General features: G+C 46.0%; 1 protein-coding gene and 1 pseudogene across 1 annotated transcript; both read left to right on the top strand.

Moving 5' to 3' along the window:
- Positions 1-321: 321 nt before the first annotated feature.
- LOC109787072 (uncharacterized) lies at positions 322-14,751 on the top strand (annotated as a pseudogene).
- A 3,475-nt stretch (positions 14,752-18,226) lies between these two features.
- Positions 18,227-18,664, top strand: LOC109786162 (uncharacterized). The gene is made up of 2 exons (XM_020345049.3): positions 18,227-18,319; positions 18,425-18,664. Exons 1-2 carry the CDS (start codon positions 18,227-18,229, stop codon positions 18,662-18,664), a joined length of 333 nt encoding a protein of 110 aa, XP_020200638.3.
- The last annotated feature ends 322 nt before the right edge of the window (positions 18,665-18,986 follow it).

Raw genomic sequence — 18,986 nt, 5'->3', positions numbered from 1 at the left:
ACAACAAAGAAAGTAAGAAATCACGATTTACCAAGGAAAAACATTTGAGTATTTTACGTAATTTGTGGAAGCATTAATTAAATTCTATATTAATTTGGTGGACGGAAATCACGACTTCTGGATGCATTAATTAAATTATATATACAACTGTTACCGCAATTTCTGCATGCACGTTTCCGTGGCTCAGTCAGACGCTTTAAAAGATTTTCATCATAGGCCAGGGCACTCAGCTTCTCTCTTTTGTTTCTTTTTGTGTGGCAGCGAAAGCCCCTCGTTTTTTATTAAGAAATTCCCCAACCTCGCCAAAATCCTTGCCCTGCCATGTCCTGGGCAGATCTGCCGCCAGAGCTTGTCTGCCGCATCGCCGACGGACTTGACGACCTCAAGTGCTACGCGAGTGCGCGGGGAACCTGCCCGACTTGGCGTTCCGCGCTCACACCACCATCTCCGCCGTTGCTCGTGGACCACGGCGACGACCCCACCAAGCGCTACATCACCACCGTCATCAAGCGTCGTACCACTGCAGCCTCGATCCCCACGCGTCGCTCCTTCGGGCTTAATCCCATCCCTTCAGGCAAGCTCTGCCCCGCCGCGTGCCGCTCGTTCAACCTCACCACAATCCCCTCGGTTAGGACCTGTCTTGGCTGCTGTGGCGGATGGCTTGCCCTCTCCGTCTGCATCGACGGTGGTCATAGTCTGCTTAGCCTCTTCCACCCCGTCATGGCCGCCGAGATCCTCCTGCCCTCGCTGATCTACGACAGCCGCCTCGTCTCCAAGATGGTCTTTGCGCCCAACCCCACCACTGATGACTTCCTAGCCGCCGTGATATGTGACATCAATAGGCTTGCCTACGTCACCGTTGGGGCCAGGAGGTGGGCCGTCCTCGACCCCATCCGCCTCGCCGCTGGAGACCAGATCGCTGACCTCCTCTACCACAGAAATGGTATGGTCTACTGCCTCACTCGGTTTGGAGATGTCCACGTGCTCCACCTGCCACAGCGCCGCCGCCGGGAACCTGTCATCCTCGAGGTCCACACATTAGCACGTCATATAGTGCACAACAAGCGAATCATGCAGATGTATGGGACAGGACCGGATCTAAATGCGCTGGCTACTGTAGAGACATTGTTATCGTCTGTGGGAAGCAACCTACTGTTCGATGCCGCCACTAGTTTCGCCCCGCCATATAATACAATCTCGACTTTCACTAGTGTTAATAACCTTGTGTTCTGCGATGGTAACCTCACTAGTAGAAAACAGGGCATAGGTCACAGGGCAGTTTTCACATTAGCCCCGGTTCAGTCACGAACCGGGACCCATAGGGGCATTCGTCCCGGTTCGTGAGCCCAGGGGGCCGGCCGGGGCCTCGTGGGCATTGGTCCCGGTTCGTATGGAACCATTTGTCCCGGTTCGAGCCATGAACCAGGACTAATGGTCCTCGCTCCTGGCCCACAACCATTTGTCCCGGTTCTTGGCATGAACCGGGACAGAAGGCCCGGATTTAGTACCGGTTCATGCCACGAACCGGGACCAATGAGGTGCCTATATATACCCCTCGCCCGCGAGCAGAGCACTCCAGTGCTCTGTTTTTCTCTGGACGGCGAGGGGAGGGCTTTGTGGTGCTCTAACTCACCTCCTATGCACATGAGGTGTTCGATGAAATGCCCGAGCCACACTAGTTAAGCTTTGTCCTCTCGAAGCTCGACCTCAAAGCTCCATTTTCCTCGAGATTTGTCTAGGTTTAGCGGCCCGTCACGTCCCATTCCCGTCTTCACCGCCGTCGACCGCCCGCGCCGATCTCGTCGCCGGCAACACCGTGGTGAGCCTCTTGTTCTTATCTTCTTTTTGAAAGAAAAAAAATTCTTACTTTAGATAGATACTTGTCTAATTTTCTTACTATTTTATTCCTTCTTATTACATAGTGCGATGGTTTTGGTACCCGCCCCCGTCGGCCCTCGTCCTGTCTATGATTCGGATGTGGTATATATTATCTTTTTATAACTATTTGATTCATTTATTGTTTATGACAAATATACCGACCAGCGTGACATAGATTTTATTTATCTAGGAGGTGGTTGAACCGGAAATTCTAACCGACCCTACTGTCGAGAGGTTAAATTTAGTTGAAGAAGAAAACAATTACTTGAAGGAAAAAATAAAAAAATTGAGGAGGAGAAGATGATATTGGAGTTGCATGTTGCGGATGTCGTCGATGATCACAAGATCAAGATGGATGCAATGCGCTTGAAGATTAGAAAGATTAGAAAATATGCCATTCATACCGAGGTTGGTATCATTATGCCGTTGGATCAATTGTTACCTTGGTTGCGATTATGATCGCATTTGTTTTCGCATTGAAATGTTTTACATAGTTTCAATGTATGGTTTAATTAATTAGATGCTCTGGAGAGCTATATATATGTTGTTAGATGAGAACTATGTATGTACTTTGGTTCTAATGTGATGATGAACTTCTATTAATTTGGTCACTTAATTATCTATTCATGATGTTCTGTAATGGTTTTTGACACACTTAATTATATATAATGCACGCAGATGAACCGGCAATGGATGTACAGTGACAGACACATCTCCGAGTACATTAAGGGCGTGCATGATTTTCTCGAAGTGGCTGAGGCAAACAAGCAGAATGGTTTTATGTATTGTCCATGCCCTACATGTGGGAATACGAAGTCTTACTCTGACCGGAAAATCCTTCATACCCACCTGCTTTACAAGGGTTTCATGCCACACTATAATGTTTGGACGAGGCACGGAGAAATGGGGGTTATGATGGAAGACGGCGAAGAAGAAGAGGACGATGACAACTATGTGCCCCCTGAATACGGTGATGCTGCAACGGGGGAAGTTGCTGAAGATCAAGAGGAACAGGACGATGTGCCCAATGATGCTGCAAGGGGGGAAGCTGCTGAAGATGAAGAGGAATCAGTGCCCGATGATGATGATCTCCGCCGGGTCATTGTCGATGCAAGGACGCAATGCGAAAGTCAAAAGGAGAAGCTGAAGTTCGATCGCATGTTAGAGGATCACAAAAAAAGGTTGTACCCCAATTGCGAAGATGGCAACACAAAGCTCGGTACCGTACTGGAATTGCTGCAGTGGAAGGCAGAGAATGCTGTGCCTGACAAAGGATTTGAGAAGCTATTGAAAATATTGAAGAAGAAGCTTCCAAAGGATAACGAATTGCCCGACAGTACATACGCAGCAAAGAAGGTCGTATGCCCTCTAGGATTGGAGGTGCAGAAGATACATGCATGCCCTAATGACTGCCTCCTCTACCGCGGTGCGTACAAGGATCTGAACGCATGCCCGGTATGCGGTGCATTGCGGTATAAGATGAGACGAGATGACCCTGGTGATGTTGACGGCGAGCCCCCCAGGAAGAGGGTTCCTGCGAAGGTGATGTGGTATGCTCCTATAATACCACGGTTGAAACGTCTGTTCAGAAACGAAGAGCATGCCAAGTTGATGCGATGGCACAGTGAGGACCGTAAGAAAGACGGGAAGTTGAGAGCACCCGCTGACGGGTCGCAGTGGAGAAAAATCGAGAGAAAGTACTGGGCTGAGTTTGCAGCTGACCCAAGGAACGTATGGTTTGGTTTAAGCGCGGATGGCATTAATCCTTTCGGGGAGCAGAGCAGCAATCACAGCACCTGGCCCGTGACTCTATGTATGTATAACCTTCCTCCTTGGATGTGCATGAAGCGGAAGTTCATTATGATGCCAGTTCTCATCCAAGGCCCTAAGCAACCCGGCAACGACATTGATGTGTACCTAAGTCCATTAGTTGAAGAACTTTTACAGCTGTGGAATGGAAACGGTGTACGTACGTGGGATGAGCACAAACAGGAGGAATTTAACCTGCACGCGTTGCTGTTTGTAACCATCAACGATTGGCCCGCTCTCAGTAACCTTTCAGGACAGACAAACAAGGGATACCACGCATGCACGCACTGTTTAGATGACACTGAAAGTATATACCTGGACAAAAGCAGGAAGAATGTGTACCTGGGCCATCGTCGATTTCTTCCGACCAACCATCAATGTCGAAAGAAAGGCAAGCATTTCAAAGGCGAGGCAGATCACCGGAAGAAGCCCGCCATGCGTACCGGTGATCACGTACTTGCTATGGTCAATGATTTACACGTAATCTTTGGAAAGGGTCCCGGCGGACTAGCTGTTCCGAATGACGTTGAGGGACACGCACCCATGTGGAAGAAGAAATCTATATTTTGGGACCTACCCTACTGGAAAGAGCTAGAGGTCCGCTCTTCAATCGACGTGATGCACGTGACGAAGAACCTTTGCGTGAACCTGCTAGGCTTCTTGGGCGTGTATGGGAAGACAAAAGATACACCTGAGGCACGGGAGGACCTGCAACGTTTGCACGAAAAAGACGGCATGCCTCCGAAGCAGTATGAAGGTCCTGCCAGCTACGCTCTTACGAAAGAAGAGAAAGAAATCTTCTTTGAATGCCTGCTCAGTATGAAGGTCCCGACTGGCTTCTCGTCGAATATAAAGGGAATAATAAATATGCCAGAGTAAAAGTTCTAGAACCTAAAGTCTCATGACTGCCACGTGATTATGACGCAACTTCTTCCGGTTGCATTGAGGGGGCTTCTACCGAAAAACGTCCGATTAGCCATTGTGAAGCTATGTGCATTTCCTCAATGCAATCTCCCAGAAGGTGATCGATCCAGAAATCATACCAAGGCTAAGGAGTGATGTGGCGCAATGTCTTGTCAGTTTCGAGCTGGTGTTCCCACCATCCTTCTTCAATATCATGACGCACGTCCTAGTTCATCTAGTCGACGAGATTGTCATTCTGGGGCCCGTATTTCTACACAATATGTTCCCCTTTGAGAGGTTCATGGGAGTCCTAAAGAAATATGTCCGTAACCGCGCTAGGCCAGAAGGAAGCATCTCCATGGGCCATCAAACAGAGGATGTCATTGGGTTTTGTGTTGACTTCATTCTTGGCCTTAAGAAGATAGGTCTCCCTAAATCGCGGTATGAGGGGAGACTGACTGGAAAAGGCACGCTTGGAGGGGGGAACTCAATAATATGCAGGGACGGATATTCTTGGTCTGAAGCACACTACACAGTTCTACAGAACTCTACCTTGGTGACCCCGTATGTCGATGAACACAAGAACAGTCTGCGCTCCAAACACCCGGAGCAGTGTGACGACTGGATTACATGTGAACACATCAGGACTTTCAGCAGTTGGTTGGAAACACGTCTCAGAGGTGACACCACTGTTTGTGATGAGTTGTACTCGTTGTCCAGGGGACCATCTTCGACTGTATTGACTTACAAAGGATACGAGATAAATGGGAATACATTTTACACGATCGCCCAAGATCAAAAGAGCACCAACCAAAACAGCGGTGTCCGCTTTGATGCAGCAACCGAGAGGGGAAAGGACACATATTATGGTTACATAATGGACATATGGGAACTTGACTACGGACATGATTTTAAGGTCCCTTTGTTTAAGTGCAAATGGGTCAATCTGTCAGGAGACGGGGTACAGGTAGACCCACAGTACGGAATGACAATAGTGGATCTGAACAATCTTGGGTACACTGACGAACCGTTCGTCCTAGCCAATGATGTGGCACAGGTTATCTATGTGAAGGACATGTCTACCAGACCGAGGAAAAGAAAAGATAAGGAAGCGAATACATCATACGATGAGCCAAAGCGGCACATAGTTCTTTCAGGAAAAAAGGGACATTGTGGGAGTGGAGGGCAAGACAGACATGTCTGAAGATTATGAAAAGTTTCATGAAATTCCTCCCTTCAAAGTCAAGGCTGACCCAAGCATCCTGATAAACGATGAAGATTATCCATGGTTATGGCGCAATAAGCAAATGACACAAGCGAAGAAAAAGTGAAGACTTTCTCCCGCAACTATTATGATGATAGCATGCCAACTTTGTAATAGACGAGTATGATACCATTGTCCGTTTTGTACAAGAAGTGCATCTAGTTTTTGCCGTAACCCTCTCAACTTTCTTGCACATGCTATGTGGATGAAATGATGATACCATGCCAACTTTCAACCTTTTCAGAGTTCATTTGAAATGCTTTATAAGCCCTGAGTGCAGAGAGGTTAGGCCCGTAAGCCTGCTTTAGAGAGGAGCTCGACAGCTCAGGCGCACCGCACCTTATAAACAGGTGCGGCTCTCTCTTAGCTAGCGAGGTGGGACTAAACTCACCACCACGCCGCTGTGCAAGGTCATTGGTCCCGGTTGGTGGCACGAACCGGGACCAATTCCACCCTTTGGTCCCTGTTGGTGCCACGAACCGGTACTAATGAGGCTGTGGCCCCACGAGCACCTTTAGTACCTGTTCGTGGCACGAACCGGTACTAGAGTTTCTTACTAGCTAAGCAGTTTTTTAGTCCCACCTCGCTAGCTGAGAGGCACTAGGAGCGGTTTATAAGCCCTGAGTGCAGAGACGATGAAGAAGAGGCGCAATGCTCACGTTGCTTAGCTTCAAGCCTTGAGGAATAAGGTAGACTGCATCGAGCTATGTGCAGTGCAGTCTACACTATTCCGAAAGGCTTGAAGCAAATCAACGCGCATTGCGCCTCTTTTTTATTTTTAATCATTAAAAGCAAAAAGAATTTTCATAAAGAACTTTTTTTGATAGAAACTTTAATAGCAGAAAGAATTATCATAAGTAAAATAAATAAGTAATTAGAAACAAAATAAAATAAAATAAATAAGTTTTTTGTTGTAAGTAGAAATAAAACAAAATAAATATAGCAAAAAAGAAAATAAAAAAACTAAATACAGCAAAAAGAATTTTCATAAAGAACTAATGGCACTAATAGAAAGTTTATATGTTTTCTAAAACTAATGGCACTAACAGACAGTTTATAATTTTGCTGACCTAAAAGCAAAAAGAATTAAAAAATAAAGCAAAAAACAAAAGAAAATAAATAATGCAAAAAATTTAAAAAATGCCACCTATTGGGCCACCACGGCCTGAATACGACTAGAAACCCAACCTGGGCCAGGATTCAGGCCCGCAGAAGGCCCAATAGGCCAACAGACAGCACAGTGTGACATTAGGCCCGTAAGCCTGCATTTGAGAGGAGCTCGAGAGGGCAGCCGCAGTGGAGCTTATAAACCACTCCGAGCCCCTCTCAACTAGCGAGGTGGGACTAAACTTTTGGCCGCGGGCAGCGCAAGAACTTTGGTCCCGGTTTGTGGCACCAACCGGGACCAATGCCCCCCCTTTAGTCCCGGTTGGTGCCACCAACCGGGACCAAAGGCCGCCTCTTCCCGCCCTTTGGGCTGCTGAAAAGAGGCCTTTGGTCCCGGTTGGTGGCACCAACCGGGACTAATGCCCACCTTTAGTCCCGGTTGGTGCCACGAACCGGGACTAAAGGCTTTGCTATATAAGTCCACACTTCGGAAATTTTCGACATACCTCGCCAGTTGCCCCCGACGCCGCCAGGCTGCCCGTGCTCGCCGTCGCCGCCCGCTCCTCATCGCCGTCGCCCCGCGCCCTTGCCTCGACGGGTCGCCGCCCGGTGCTCATCGCCGTCGCCCTGCCCCCACGCGCCGCCCCGCCTCGTGCTCCCCTGCTCGCGCGCGCCGCCTCGGCGCCCCGAGCCCCCCTGCCCGGCCCGCGCGTGCTCGCCGCCGCCCTCGCCGCCCCACCCCGTCCCGGCCCCGTGCGCCGGCGCCCTCGCCGCCCCCGCCCCCGCCCTCGCCATCGTCCTAGTCGCCCCCGCTGTGAGAGCCGCCGCCCCGGCTCTGTTTTTTTATTTTTATTAGTTTAATTTTTTGTTCATATGTGATGTATATGTGTATGTGGCTATAATGTATATGTGAACAAAAAAAAAATTGTATGTATGTAGATGTTCAAAATGTATGAATATATATGTCAAAAATGTTTTTTTGTTCATAGAAAGTTTTTTGTTCATATATAGAAAGTTTTTATATATGACAATGGATATATATTCGATATATATGAGAAATGATGATCCACATGGAAAAGTTTTATATATGCAAAAGTTACAATTTTAGAAAAGTTTTATATATCTAGCTAGGAAGGGAAGAAGAAGAAAAAGAAGGATAGGAAAGAAGAAAATAAGAAGAGGAAAGAAAGAAGAAGAGGAGAGGAAGAAGAGGAGATATAAATAAGAAGAGGAAAAAAGAAGAAAAAGAAGAGGAGAAGAAGAAAGGAATAGAGGAGAAGAAGAAGAAATAGAAAATATTCTATTTTTTCTTCTTCTCCTCTATTCCTTTCTTCTTCTCCTCTTTTTTTTCTTCTTTTTTTTTCTTCAATCCTCTCCTCTATTCCTTTCTTCTTCTCTCCTCTTTTTATTTCTTCTTCGTTTTCTTATGTTTTATCGGGTCTGTCGTCGTCGATATATACCCCTCCCGATAACTTCAACACGAGGGGGGGTCGATATACCCCCTCCCCGATAACATTATTTTCCCGTGTATATATGTCGTCGTTGTCGATATAACCCCCTCCTGATAACTTCAACACGTGGGGGGGGGGTCGATATACCCCCTCCCCGATAACATTATTTTCCCGTGTATGTATGTTGTCGTTGTCGATATTACCCCCTCCCGATAACTTCAACACGAGGGGGGGTCGATATACCCCCTCCTCGATAACATTATTTTCCCGTGTATGTATGTCGTCGTTGTCGATATAAAACCCCCTCCCGATAACTTCAACACGTGGGGGGGGGGTCGATATATACCCCCTCCCCGATAACATTATTTTCCCATGTATGTATGTCGTCGTTGTCGATATATATAACTCCCTCCCAGATAACTTCGACATGATGGACGGTCGATATGTATACCCCCTCTCGACCGTGATAACTTATACCACGGGAGCACCCCCCGGCCCTCTCACTCGACCAAAACTCTCGAGGACACCCAAACCCTAGAAAAAAACGATGTCGGTCTCCTACCCCCTCCCGCCGCGCCCCTACCCTTGAAGCGTTGCCTAGGCCACCCCAAACCCGGAATAAGCTAGGTCTACGTTTGCACTAATATATCCACCTGCTGTCATGTTTGTGTAATAATTGCCATGTTGTAATATTTGCAGAAACAATGGAGCACGGACAAGATGAGCAAGCAGAAGATGTGTTGGGGGACATAATCTTAGCCGGAGGTGATATCTTGTCGTATCTTAACGACAATGATGGTCTGGAAGAACAGGGTGAAGAAGCAGGCTGCGGTGATCGAAGAGTGGAGGAGGAAAGACATGATTATGACGCTCCGGTGACCCAATGCTAGTGCAAGAAGGAGCCCGTGGTGACGGCTCCGGTGACCGAACAGAGTCCGGCCAGGTAAATATATTAGTTAAGCCTGTGCTGACTAGCTAATTGATGCATTCATTGTTTTGGTATGTACAGATATTAATTAACACTCGTCTTTCTTTTTTTTTCTAGCCCTCCGGATCGAGCACAACTGCGGTAAAGAGACGAGGCCCGAAGAGAAAGTTGCGCTTGGATGAAAGGTTTGAGATCACAGCAATCGCGCGCGATGGCCAACCGATTGAACCCCTCCGGACAAAGGATGCTTTTGCGGCTCAGTGCGGGGTTCTAGTTAGGGACAAGATCCCGATCAGCATCCACCAATGGTATAAGCCTAAGAAGGAAGACCCTGAGGTGTCTTATGTCAATGATATGCAGAAAGATGATCTTTGGACTGAGCCGAAGGCAAATTTCACCCTACCGCCAGAGGAGGATCCGGAGAAGCCAGTTATAGAGCAATTAATCAAGTCTCATGCTCTTAAGAAGATGGCAGACCTATTCAGGAGGTGGAAGAATGAGCTGAAAACTTTTGTCGACAAAGAAGAGACACCAGAATTCGTCGACCGGTATGAGAAGATCAGAGATCACTGGCCCGCATTAGTGGCCCACAAGACATCGGAAAAGAGTAAGAAGATGTCAGCGACAAACAAGCAGAATGCTGCGAAGAAGAAGCTTCACCATCGCACGGGGTCAGGTGGCTACCTCAAAGCCCGGCCTAAGTGGGCCAAGTCTGAGAGGGATCTGCTTGATAAAGGGATCGAACCAGAGACATTGAACTGGCCAGACCGTTGCCGGACTTGGTTCTTCGGGGCTGGCGGAACCTTGGACCCTGTATCAGGGAGGTGTCGTTGGACGGACGAGCAACTTGCAATACCCGTCAAGAAGCTTAAGCACTATATCGATGCAGCGCAGCAAGGGACGTTCGTTCCAGACAGAGAGAACGACGAGCTCACAATGGCCCTCGAGAATCCTGAGCACCCTGGACGGACACGAGGCACGCCAGGCTCCGTTCCGTGGAAGGCTGGTTTTCCGGACGCGGGCGGTTAAAAAACCCAGGAGAGGAGGAAAAAAGTGGAGCAAATCCAAATTCAGCGTCTGCACGAAAGGGTTCAAGTGCTAGAGGAACGAGACGGCAATAGAGATGCCGAAACTGCCCCCGAAGCTACACCGCCATCTCAGCGTAGAAGCAGCGTGGCTTCCACCGAGCTGCCTCAGCTGGAGCATGCGGCTACTCCTAGCTACCCCGTGGATGCTATCACGGAGTCTCAACATTGCCACCTTATGGCGGAATGGCAGAACTTGAAAGTCAAGGTGGCCGTTGGCTCTGTTTTACCTACTGAACCCGGCGCAACCTACCACCACCGGCCGATTCCAGAAGGATATGCTAGGGTGATGGTGGATGAAATACGGAGGGATTTGAGGACCTCCAGCTTGACCACCCTACCGGTGAAGGGGAGACTCGGCTGGGTTTAGCTCTGAAGACTCCATGCCTATGGCGGAAGGAGCTCATCAAGCTTCCGAACTGGACGGCTCCGGCGAGTAAGGGCACTCCGCCTCCTCCTCCGCCTACTCCTCCGGCGAGTGATCAGGGCACTCAGCCTCCTTCTCCGGCGCGTGGCGGCACTCCGCCTCCTTCTCCGCCAGCGCCGGCGCGCCAGGGCAGCCAGCCTCCTCCTTCTCCGCCTCGTCAGCAAGGGCGGAAGAGACCTGCCGCCGCTGCGGCTGCTCCGGCGCGTCGTAGTCCTTCTCCTCCGCCTCGTAAGCAAGGAAAGAAGACAGCCGCAGCCGCTCCGTCTGCTCTGCCGGCGTCTAGCAGTACAGCTGCCAGAGGCGGGAGGCAATACAGATTCGGTCCTTCTCTGAAGACTCCAGAGAAGTTACCATATGAGAGAACCGAGGAGGAGAACGCGAAGATCGTGCGAGCCGAAGTGAAGAACTTCTTTGAAGGGGTCAAAGCAAAGAAACATCCACCTCCGGAGGAGAAGGTAGATCCGGTGAAAGAAAAGCGCACTCTGGCCGCCCTGACAAAACCACCAAAGTCTGCGCCAAGAGGCAACTATGAGCGCGTTCTTGGAAAGGCATATGCCGAAGCGGAGCGGTCGGGAAGTACTGTCAGTGATAAAAGGATGAAAGAACGATGAGCTGGGAAAAAAATTCCCCAGCTCGGCGAACAAGCGAACCAATTGTGCCCCCCGCTCAAGGTGTCAAAAGACATCGTCGCTAATGATCTGGGTATGGTGCCTGGTTATAGCAATCTTGGAGATTACCTGCCCGACGATGTACATTATGAAATCATGGAGGTGGACAACCACAAATACCATTACGAGAAGCCTCTCGTCAAAGATGTCAGATCTCTAAGCATGATGATGCGAAGACTACATGATTGGTACATGAAAACCTACAGAGAGTCTGATGGGATGAGTACTTTGACGCTGAGAGTTAAACCGGAGCATGACCTCGTTGGAATTGAACTGCTGAATGTTCCATTTGAGGATTTCTTCCAGTTTTATAATCTAAAGTCCCTCGATAAAACAACGATCACTTGCTACTGTCTGTAAGTAGTACTACTTCTGTCATTAAGTCTCTCTATATAGGTCAGTTCTTTCATTGCATGTATTTATACTTATCCTCACTATATTATGCAGATTGAAGATCGCCGAATTGAAGAAAAGACAAATCAGTGATATTGGGTTCATCAACACAAATCTCATAGATGCATATACGGTTGAAAAACATCCCAAAGAAGCCGAGGCCAACTTGCTACAATCGTTGGTATTAAATCAAAACAAAGATATAATACTCTTTCCTTACAACTTCAAGTGAGTGTTATTGTCTTCTGCATATTCGGTTTCCCTTATTAGTCCAGGTTATGGTAATGTAATTGATGACTTATGCATGCATGCGCAGCTTCCACTATATTCTCCTAGAGATTAAGCTTGAGCCGGGAGTAGTAACCGTCTTAGACTCGAGACGAAAAGATCCCCAGGACAATGCAAACATGACTCAAATGCTCCAGAAGTAAGTTAAATCGATCATTATCCACCATATCAGCAACTTTGTTCATTTCCTGATATCAAGTAATTGTTTTCTTTGTCTGGCAGGGTTTGGAGAAAATTCACCTCAAAAGCCCCGGGACTGCCGAACCAGCTGCAATTTAGACACCCGAAAGTAAGTACTATAGTAGCATGTTCCGCGCATCTCCTAGTGATTCAAGCGCTAGTTTGATCAATACCATTTAGCATGCTTGCTTATCAGTTTGATTGACCTCTATTTCTTGTAAAGTGGTTGTGGCAGCAACCCGGGAATAATTACTGTGGATACTACGTTTGCGAGTCCATCCGCTACCATACCTGTGAGCGGGGCTACACTGAAGAACAATATGAAGTGCGTAAGCAATAATATTCACAATTTTATTTTATTACCATCATTTGTGTTGAGTTTCATTTATTCATATATATATGTATTGACCCCCTTCTTCAAATTAGATTTTTCGGAAGCGGGATCAACTCCTAGCAGAAGATCGTATGCGAGGAATTCAAGAGGAATTGGCGGCATTCTTCCTTGACCACGTGATCGCTGAAAACGGAGAATACTATGTGGACCCTGTGTTCCTACAATATAATTAGGAGATTGTATTGTAAGAGATAATTATTGTATATATGTAGCCGGTAGTGTCGGATAGATATACGAGAACTTGTTGTTCGACCAATATCTCGGAGAAGGAGAGGTGGTCGATATCACTTCTCTCTGTCTGCATATGTTCATGATGATCTTCTGTTTCCTTCATTTGATTACTAGCTAGCGTGTCTACTCCTCTCCATACATATATAGTACGTAGCGTCGACCAAGCACGGAGATAAGAGAGGACACTTCTCTCTATTAATTAGCTAGCTAACACAATATATGAAACAGCTAAATTAACCCCCCAAAACCCCTAAACCACCCCCTTTCAAAAAAAAGAAAAACCTCAGCTCCTGCTAGGGGCTGACGCGTGGATGCCTATTGGTCCCGGTTGGTGGCACCAACCGGGACCAAAGGACCTCCTGCCTGGGCTCCCCGCACCGGCCACGTGGACGGCCTTTAGTCCTGGTTCGTGTAAGAACCGGGACTAAAGGGCTAGGGCATTAGTAACGACCCTTTAGTCCCGGTTCCAGAACCGGGACTAAAGGCCCTTATGAACCGGGGTAAAAGCCCCTTTTTCTACTAGTGCCTATACCAAATCTGGAGGAATGCGGCCTGCACGGTTATTTAGCAGCAGCCAGGAGGGGGTCGTTGCCGTGTAGAACATGACGAAATATTTGTTTTAAGGTATGACCCCCAGCGCCGACCGTGTTGGGACGTTGTGGCCGACTTAAGGGGACACTCAGTGTTTGTTGGGAGGAACAATGCAGTGTCGATATATGCGGAAGGTGTTCCGGGACTCAAGGGTGATTGTGTGTACTGGATCGGTGAGAGAGGTAGGGATCCGGGCATGGTATATGACATGAAAACTGGCAGGTCAACACCTTGCATTCCCCTCATGGATGGTGTCATTCCAGGGTCTCCACAAAGCACAATCTGCTGGTACTTTCTTAGTGATGAATGAAAGAAGAGTTTACCGGATCTGAGCAAGGGCCCATGCTTAATCTGGAAAAAAGTTATGCATCGTTGGGCAGCTTGGCGACATAGTGATAAGGACCACCAACCACATTGGTGGAAGTGATGTTGTACCGTGGATAGAGGGTTTTGTTCGTGTTTTTTGTATACTACATTCAAAGTTTATTTAATTCATGTGGAATTGTCGGCCTGTCATTTGATTCACTGTTCCCTACATTTACTAAAAAAAAGGTCCACCATCTAATAAAATGTTCATCAGGCTTCAAAAAAATGTTCACCATGTTTTAAATATGTTCAGCATGTACAAGTTTTTATATAATCTACTAAAAGCAGTCCACCATGTTGAAAAAAAGTGTTCACTATGTTCACTAGGCTTAAAAAAATTCATGATATGTTCAAACAATATTCACCATGTATTCAAAAATGTTCAGCTGGCTTTAAAACATAGTTACAATGTACTTTCTTCACAAATAATCGTATGCTCACATAGACCAACATGTTTTTTTATTAATCAAAAAGGAAATAAAGAGGGAAAGGAACAAACTAAAAAAAGAAAGAAATAAACAATGGAAAATGGAAAGATAAGAAAAATATTTGAAAACTGGAAAGAAAAGAAAGAACAAAAGAAATAGACAAAAATGGAGCAAAGAAAAAACAAAGGAAAACACAAACAAATATCCAGTAGAAGAACAGTAAAAATCCTATTGAAAACCGAAAAGGAAAAGGTGGAACAAAAAATACTTACAACAAAAAAGAGAAAAATTGAGGAAGACCAAAAAAAAAAACAAATGAAAACTGCACCTGAAAATAACTCAGCACACACATAAAACTAAAAATAAATCATAGCAGAATGGCAACACAAAAGGATTGAACGATGGAATGTCCCAGAATGTGCTTGTTGTATGCATCAAGTAGAATTTGCCGATGTGTGTGGGGAGGTCCTATCTACCGCTGTTTGCGGCATATTGGTAGAGAAACGCACAGGTGGCCTCCCGACAGGGCCAACCATTGGTGCATGCAGTGAAGTGAGCGAGCGGGAGTCTACAGCTAGTGGAAGAACGATGCACTATAGCAAACCGATAACTGTAGCAAACCAAACCCGAGGTACTGTACCTATCCGGGGCATAGTTACTGTAGCAAACATTTTTAGAAAAGTGTTAGAACAATTTGAAAATTAAAAAAAATGAATTTTCTAACTTTTTTGGGAAAATACGAACAAAATTTGTAGCTTGGCAATTTTTTTGATTTTCCAAACATTTATTGGAAAAATATATTTGGAAATGTGAATTTTTTCGGAAATTCAGAACATTTATTGAATTTTCGTATCATTTGATCAAAAGCAGCACAATTTTTTTAACCTATTTTATTTAATCTGTGAACAAATTTTTAAAAATGGGATCATTTTTTTGCAATTCCGAATAAAAGTTGAAACACGAACATTTTATGAAAAGCTCTTGAAGATTTTCTGAAAGCACAAACAAATTTTAAAATTCCAAATGAGGTTTGAAATTTCTTAGCATTTTAAAAAGGAAACTATTTGTAAAATAAAAAAGAAATCAAAGAAAATCGGCAAAAGAAATAGCAGGGAAAGGAAAAATAAGTGAAAGCCAGAAAAATCCACACCGGAACCTTCCAAATGGTTCTTAATACAGGTAAAAAACCAGAAGGGGCCTTCAAGAAGGTTGGGAAAACCCGTGTGTATGCTAGCTGACCCGCAATTCTGTTGGTAACTGCCGCAATTTGATTTGCATTGGCCTAGGATAGGGAGATATTGGGCTATGGGCCCTGTTGAGTGGCGATAGAGAGAATCCGATGGACTTTAATTTTGAGCTGACATGCTTACATTTGTTTTTATAGTTGTGAACATTGTTTCAAATTTGCAATTCATGTGACTGTAAACCAAACAAAATTTGAACATTTACTCATTATATTTCTATATATTTGGACTTTCTTATATTAAGAATCTTCTTTCATGATATTCTTATTATATTTTTATTTCATTTACTCATTTCATGTTTTATTTATTCTTCATCTGTCTATTATAGTTTGTCTTTTTATTTATAACTTAGATGTAAGTTTATTCGTTGCAACTCCAAAATTCACACAATTTCAACATTTTGGATTTACAATTCATTCATGGGGTGGGGGTGGGGGGACGAAAATAGATATTGTTGGAATTTCCTTTGGGGGGGGGGGGGGGGGGGGGGGTCTATGTGACAAAGGTTCATGCAAGAACTGATAGTCTGATACACAAACAAATAGTTAGTTTCAGTAATCATAATGAATTTCTCTCAATTCTACTGACCCGCTGGCATCATCATATTTTTCTTTTGATTTTGTTAGTAAAGACATAATACAAATAAAACCCACATGATGAAGTGCACATACTACCACTACTGATTGACTTCTTCAAATATATACGTACAGTGATTTCCGCACCCAAAAAGAAGAAGAATAAGAATCGGTGGCAAGCAAAAAGAAGTTAATTACTACTGTGTTTAGCAACATATCAAAGATCCCACATAGTATAGTTGGGAAGGCAAAGCAGCAATAATGCATGCATGGGTACGGTGCTTCTTCAGATTGGGTGAAGCTTGCAAGACAAATCTATATATACTCTAGTGGATATATACTAAGGCATAAGTGCTGGGGAAAATATATTGACCATCTGTGCACAACTTAGCGTTGTTGACGTATAAATGTATTGCGTAGTCTCTTCCGTTAGATCGGTCTTTTGGTTGCATTAGTTAGATCATGCACTTGTACAAGCGCTACAAAAATACGCACAAATAATTACATTTAAAGATAATATGTAGGTGTTGGAGAGTGCATAATCTTTTGCAAGACCTTCATCATCGTCTTCATCGACCACCGATCCTCCTCAATGCATGCAACTCCGGCGTCATCATCCCCGGTGGTCGCTTGCTCCATCTGAGCCTCCAGGAATTCCACTGGGACGTCAACGTATCCCCTGGTGAGAAGGTCCACCCTGATCTTGGCCAGCAGCACCCGGAGGCAGTCGTCCCCGCTGGCCTTCCTCTTGTCAGCCGGCCAACGACGGCACTGCTCGTCTAGCTGCCGCCTACGCTCCTCGATCCACCCGGGCGGAAACACCCCGCCGGGGAGGTCGTCGACGCTGGGGGCCTCCGTCTCCCTGTGGTACATGAACGCGGCTATGTCCTCGTCTGACAGCCGGACCATGCCTGCGGCTGGAGACGGCGCCGGCGTTGAGGGGTCGGATTGCGACATGATCCGGGCCACCGCCGCCTCCAGCTCCGTGGGGCTCAGCGCCCCCGCCTCCGGGAAGCTCGCCAGGTTCTCCCTGACAATCGTCCGCAGCTCCACGTAGGAGTATTCGGAGAAGAGGTCGTCCTCCATCGGATCGTCCGTCGTCGACGGCAAGCCCTCGCTGCGCTACGGTGGATCCGGATCAATCGGAAGGCAAATAGAGCGATTGTGATGAGGCGGCTGTGGCGTCGTCTTCGAACCCTCGATCGATACAAGAAGGCAGACGGCAATGGGTTTTGCATTGCAATGGGCCCGGTCAGCTGTAAATTGCAATGGGCCTTTTCTTTATCACCTGACCAAACATCTCGGCCTGTTTTGCTTGAGTATATTGCCCAACCAACAATGCTACCCTTATTTTGCTCAAAAAAAAAAAAAACAATGCCACCCTTATGTTCTCAAAAAAAAAACTTATGATCTAAAACCATGAAAAAAACTTTTGTTCTCCAAAAAAAATTACTGCACAAACATATGGGACTGTGCTTCCGAAAGCCATCATGTAATCACGTGGTTAGCAGAGATTTTTTTTTGCGGGAAAGCGGAGATTGCAATGCTGTTACTCCAACCAATTCTCGCATATTTATATTTTAACGAATGAATTTATATTCTACACAATATTTTACAGAATAGATCTCCAATACCGCGACAAGCCAAACATATCGGTTGAATGGTGCTGCACGATCAATGTGTCTGGTTCCACACGAAACATTGAGTTTTGCATGGCTGAGGAACACCATCATCATATAAATTTTATTTTTCCTTGTGTTAGTGAGAAATAAGAAAAACAAAAAGACCAAAACCCACATAGTAAGCATATATACCGTTCCTTGAGATTTTGGCAGCAGCGATAACTAATTCGTACATGCATAGATTTCCCCGTAACAAAGAATAAGAAATGCCGGCAAGCAGCATAGTAATCCTAACGAGGCCCCGAATGGATCCAAAAGAGTTTATTAAGCTACTAAGGTATTACTTAGCACCCAGCAGGAAAACAAATTAAGCAACGATCCTCAAGCATCAACAATGGCGGCTTCAGCTTGGTCCAAGCTCGCCCTTCTTCTCTGCTACTTTGGCTTGAAGGCCTTCGTTTTCGGCATCGTTGCCGAAAACAAAAAGGTTAATTGCTTGTCCTGTCCATCTGGTTCATTCGTTCGCTTGTATTGATTATTAGGTTATTATTGCGAAAGTACTAAACCTACGGGATGCCTCCATCGATTGCAGCCTCAGTTTGGAACTGGTACCGTCATCGGAGATGGTTATGTTATGTGCGAGTTCTCACGTCTCAGCGTGGTCATGGGGATCCTCTCGATGATCTCGCTGCTAATCACCATCCTCATCGGCCACCGCGCCGTCTTCTACCCCTACCCTACCAACAAGACCAACCAGCAACCCGCAACGGTTCCTCGCGGAGCTCTGCTTCGAAGCACCATCCTCATAGTCTTCTTCATCGTCGCCGAGTAACTAAATGAACCCCTTTATTTAGCTGGCTATCTAAGTACTCCCTCGGTAAACTAATATAGGGTCGGTGAGATCACTAAATCGTTTAGATCACTACTTTATTGATCTGAACAATCTTATATTAACGATCCTATATTAGTTTCCAGAGGGAGTAATTAATTAAGGTCGTTCATCAATGATCTGTTTTGTCAAGTAACTAATTACATTTCTCGATGGGATTAATCATGAAAATAGGTTGGTCTCGATTTCGGCTTTGGTGATGCTGGTGGGAGCGACCAAGACGCAGGCGGCCAACCTCCGGTACCAGCTGCCAATGCAACCTGAC

This window comes from Aegilops tauschii, chromosome 3 (genome assembly GCF_002575655.3).
Source record: "Aegilops tauschii subsp. strangulata cultivar AL8/78 chromosome 3, Aet v6.0, whole genome shotgun sequence".
NCBI lineage: Eukaryota > Viridiplantae > Streptophyta > Magnoliopsida > Poales > Poaceae > Aegilops > Aegilops tauschii.
This window is presented reverse-complemented; position numbering and strand designations above follow the sequence as displayed.

Excerpts from the sequence above, each read along its gene's own strand:
- LOC109786162 (XM_020345049.3), top strand. The coding sequence starts at position 18,227 with ATGGCGGCTTCAGCTTGGTCCAAGCTCGCCCTTCTTCTCTGCTACTTT. Across the intron at positions 18,320-18,424 it reads TCGTTGCCGAAAACAAAAAG|CCTCAGTTTGGAACTGGTAC; the intron begins GTTAATTGCTTG and ends CATCGATTGCAG.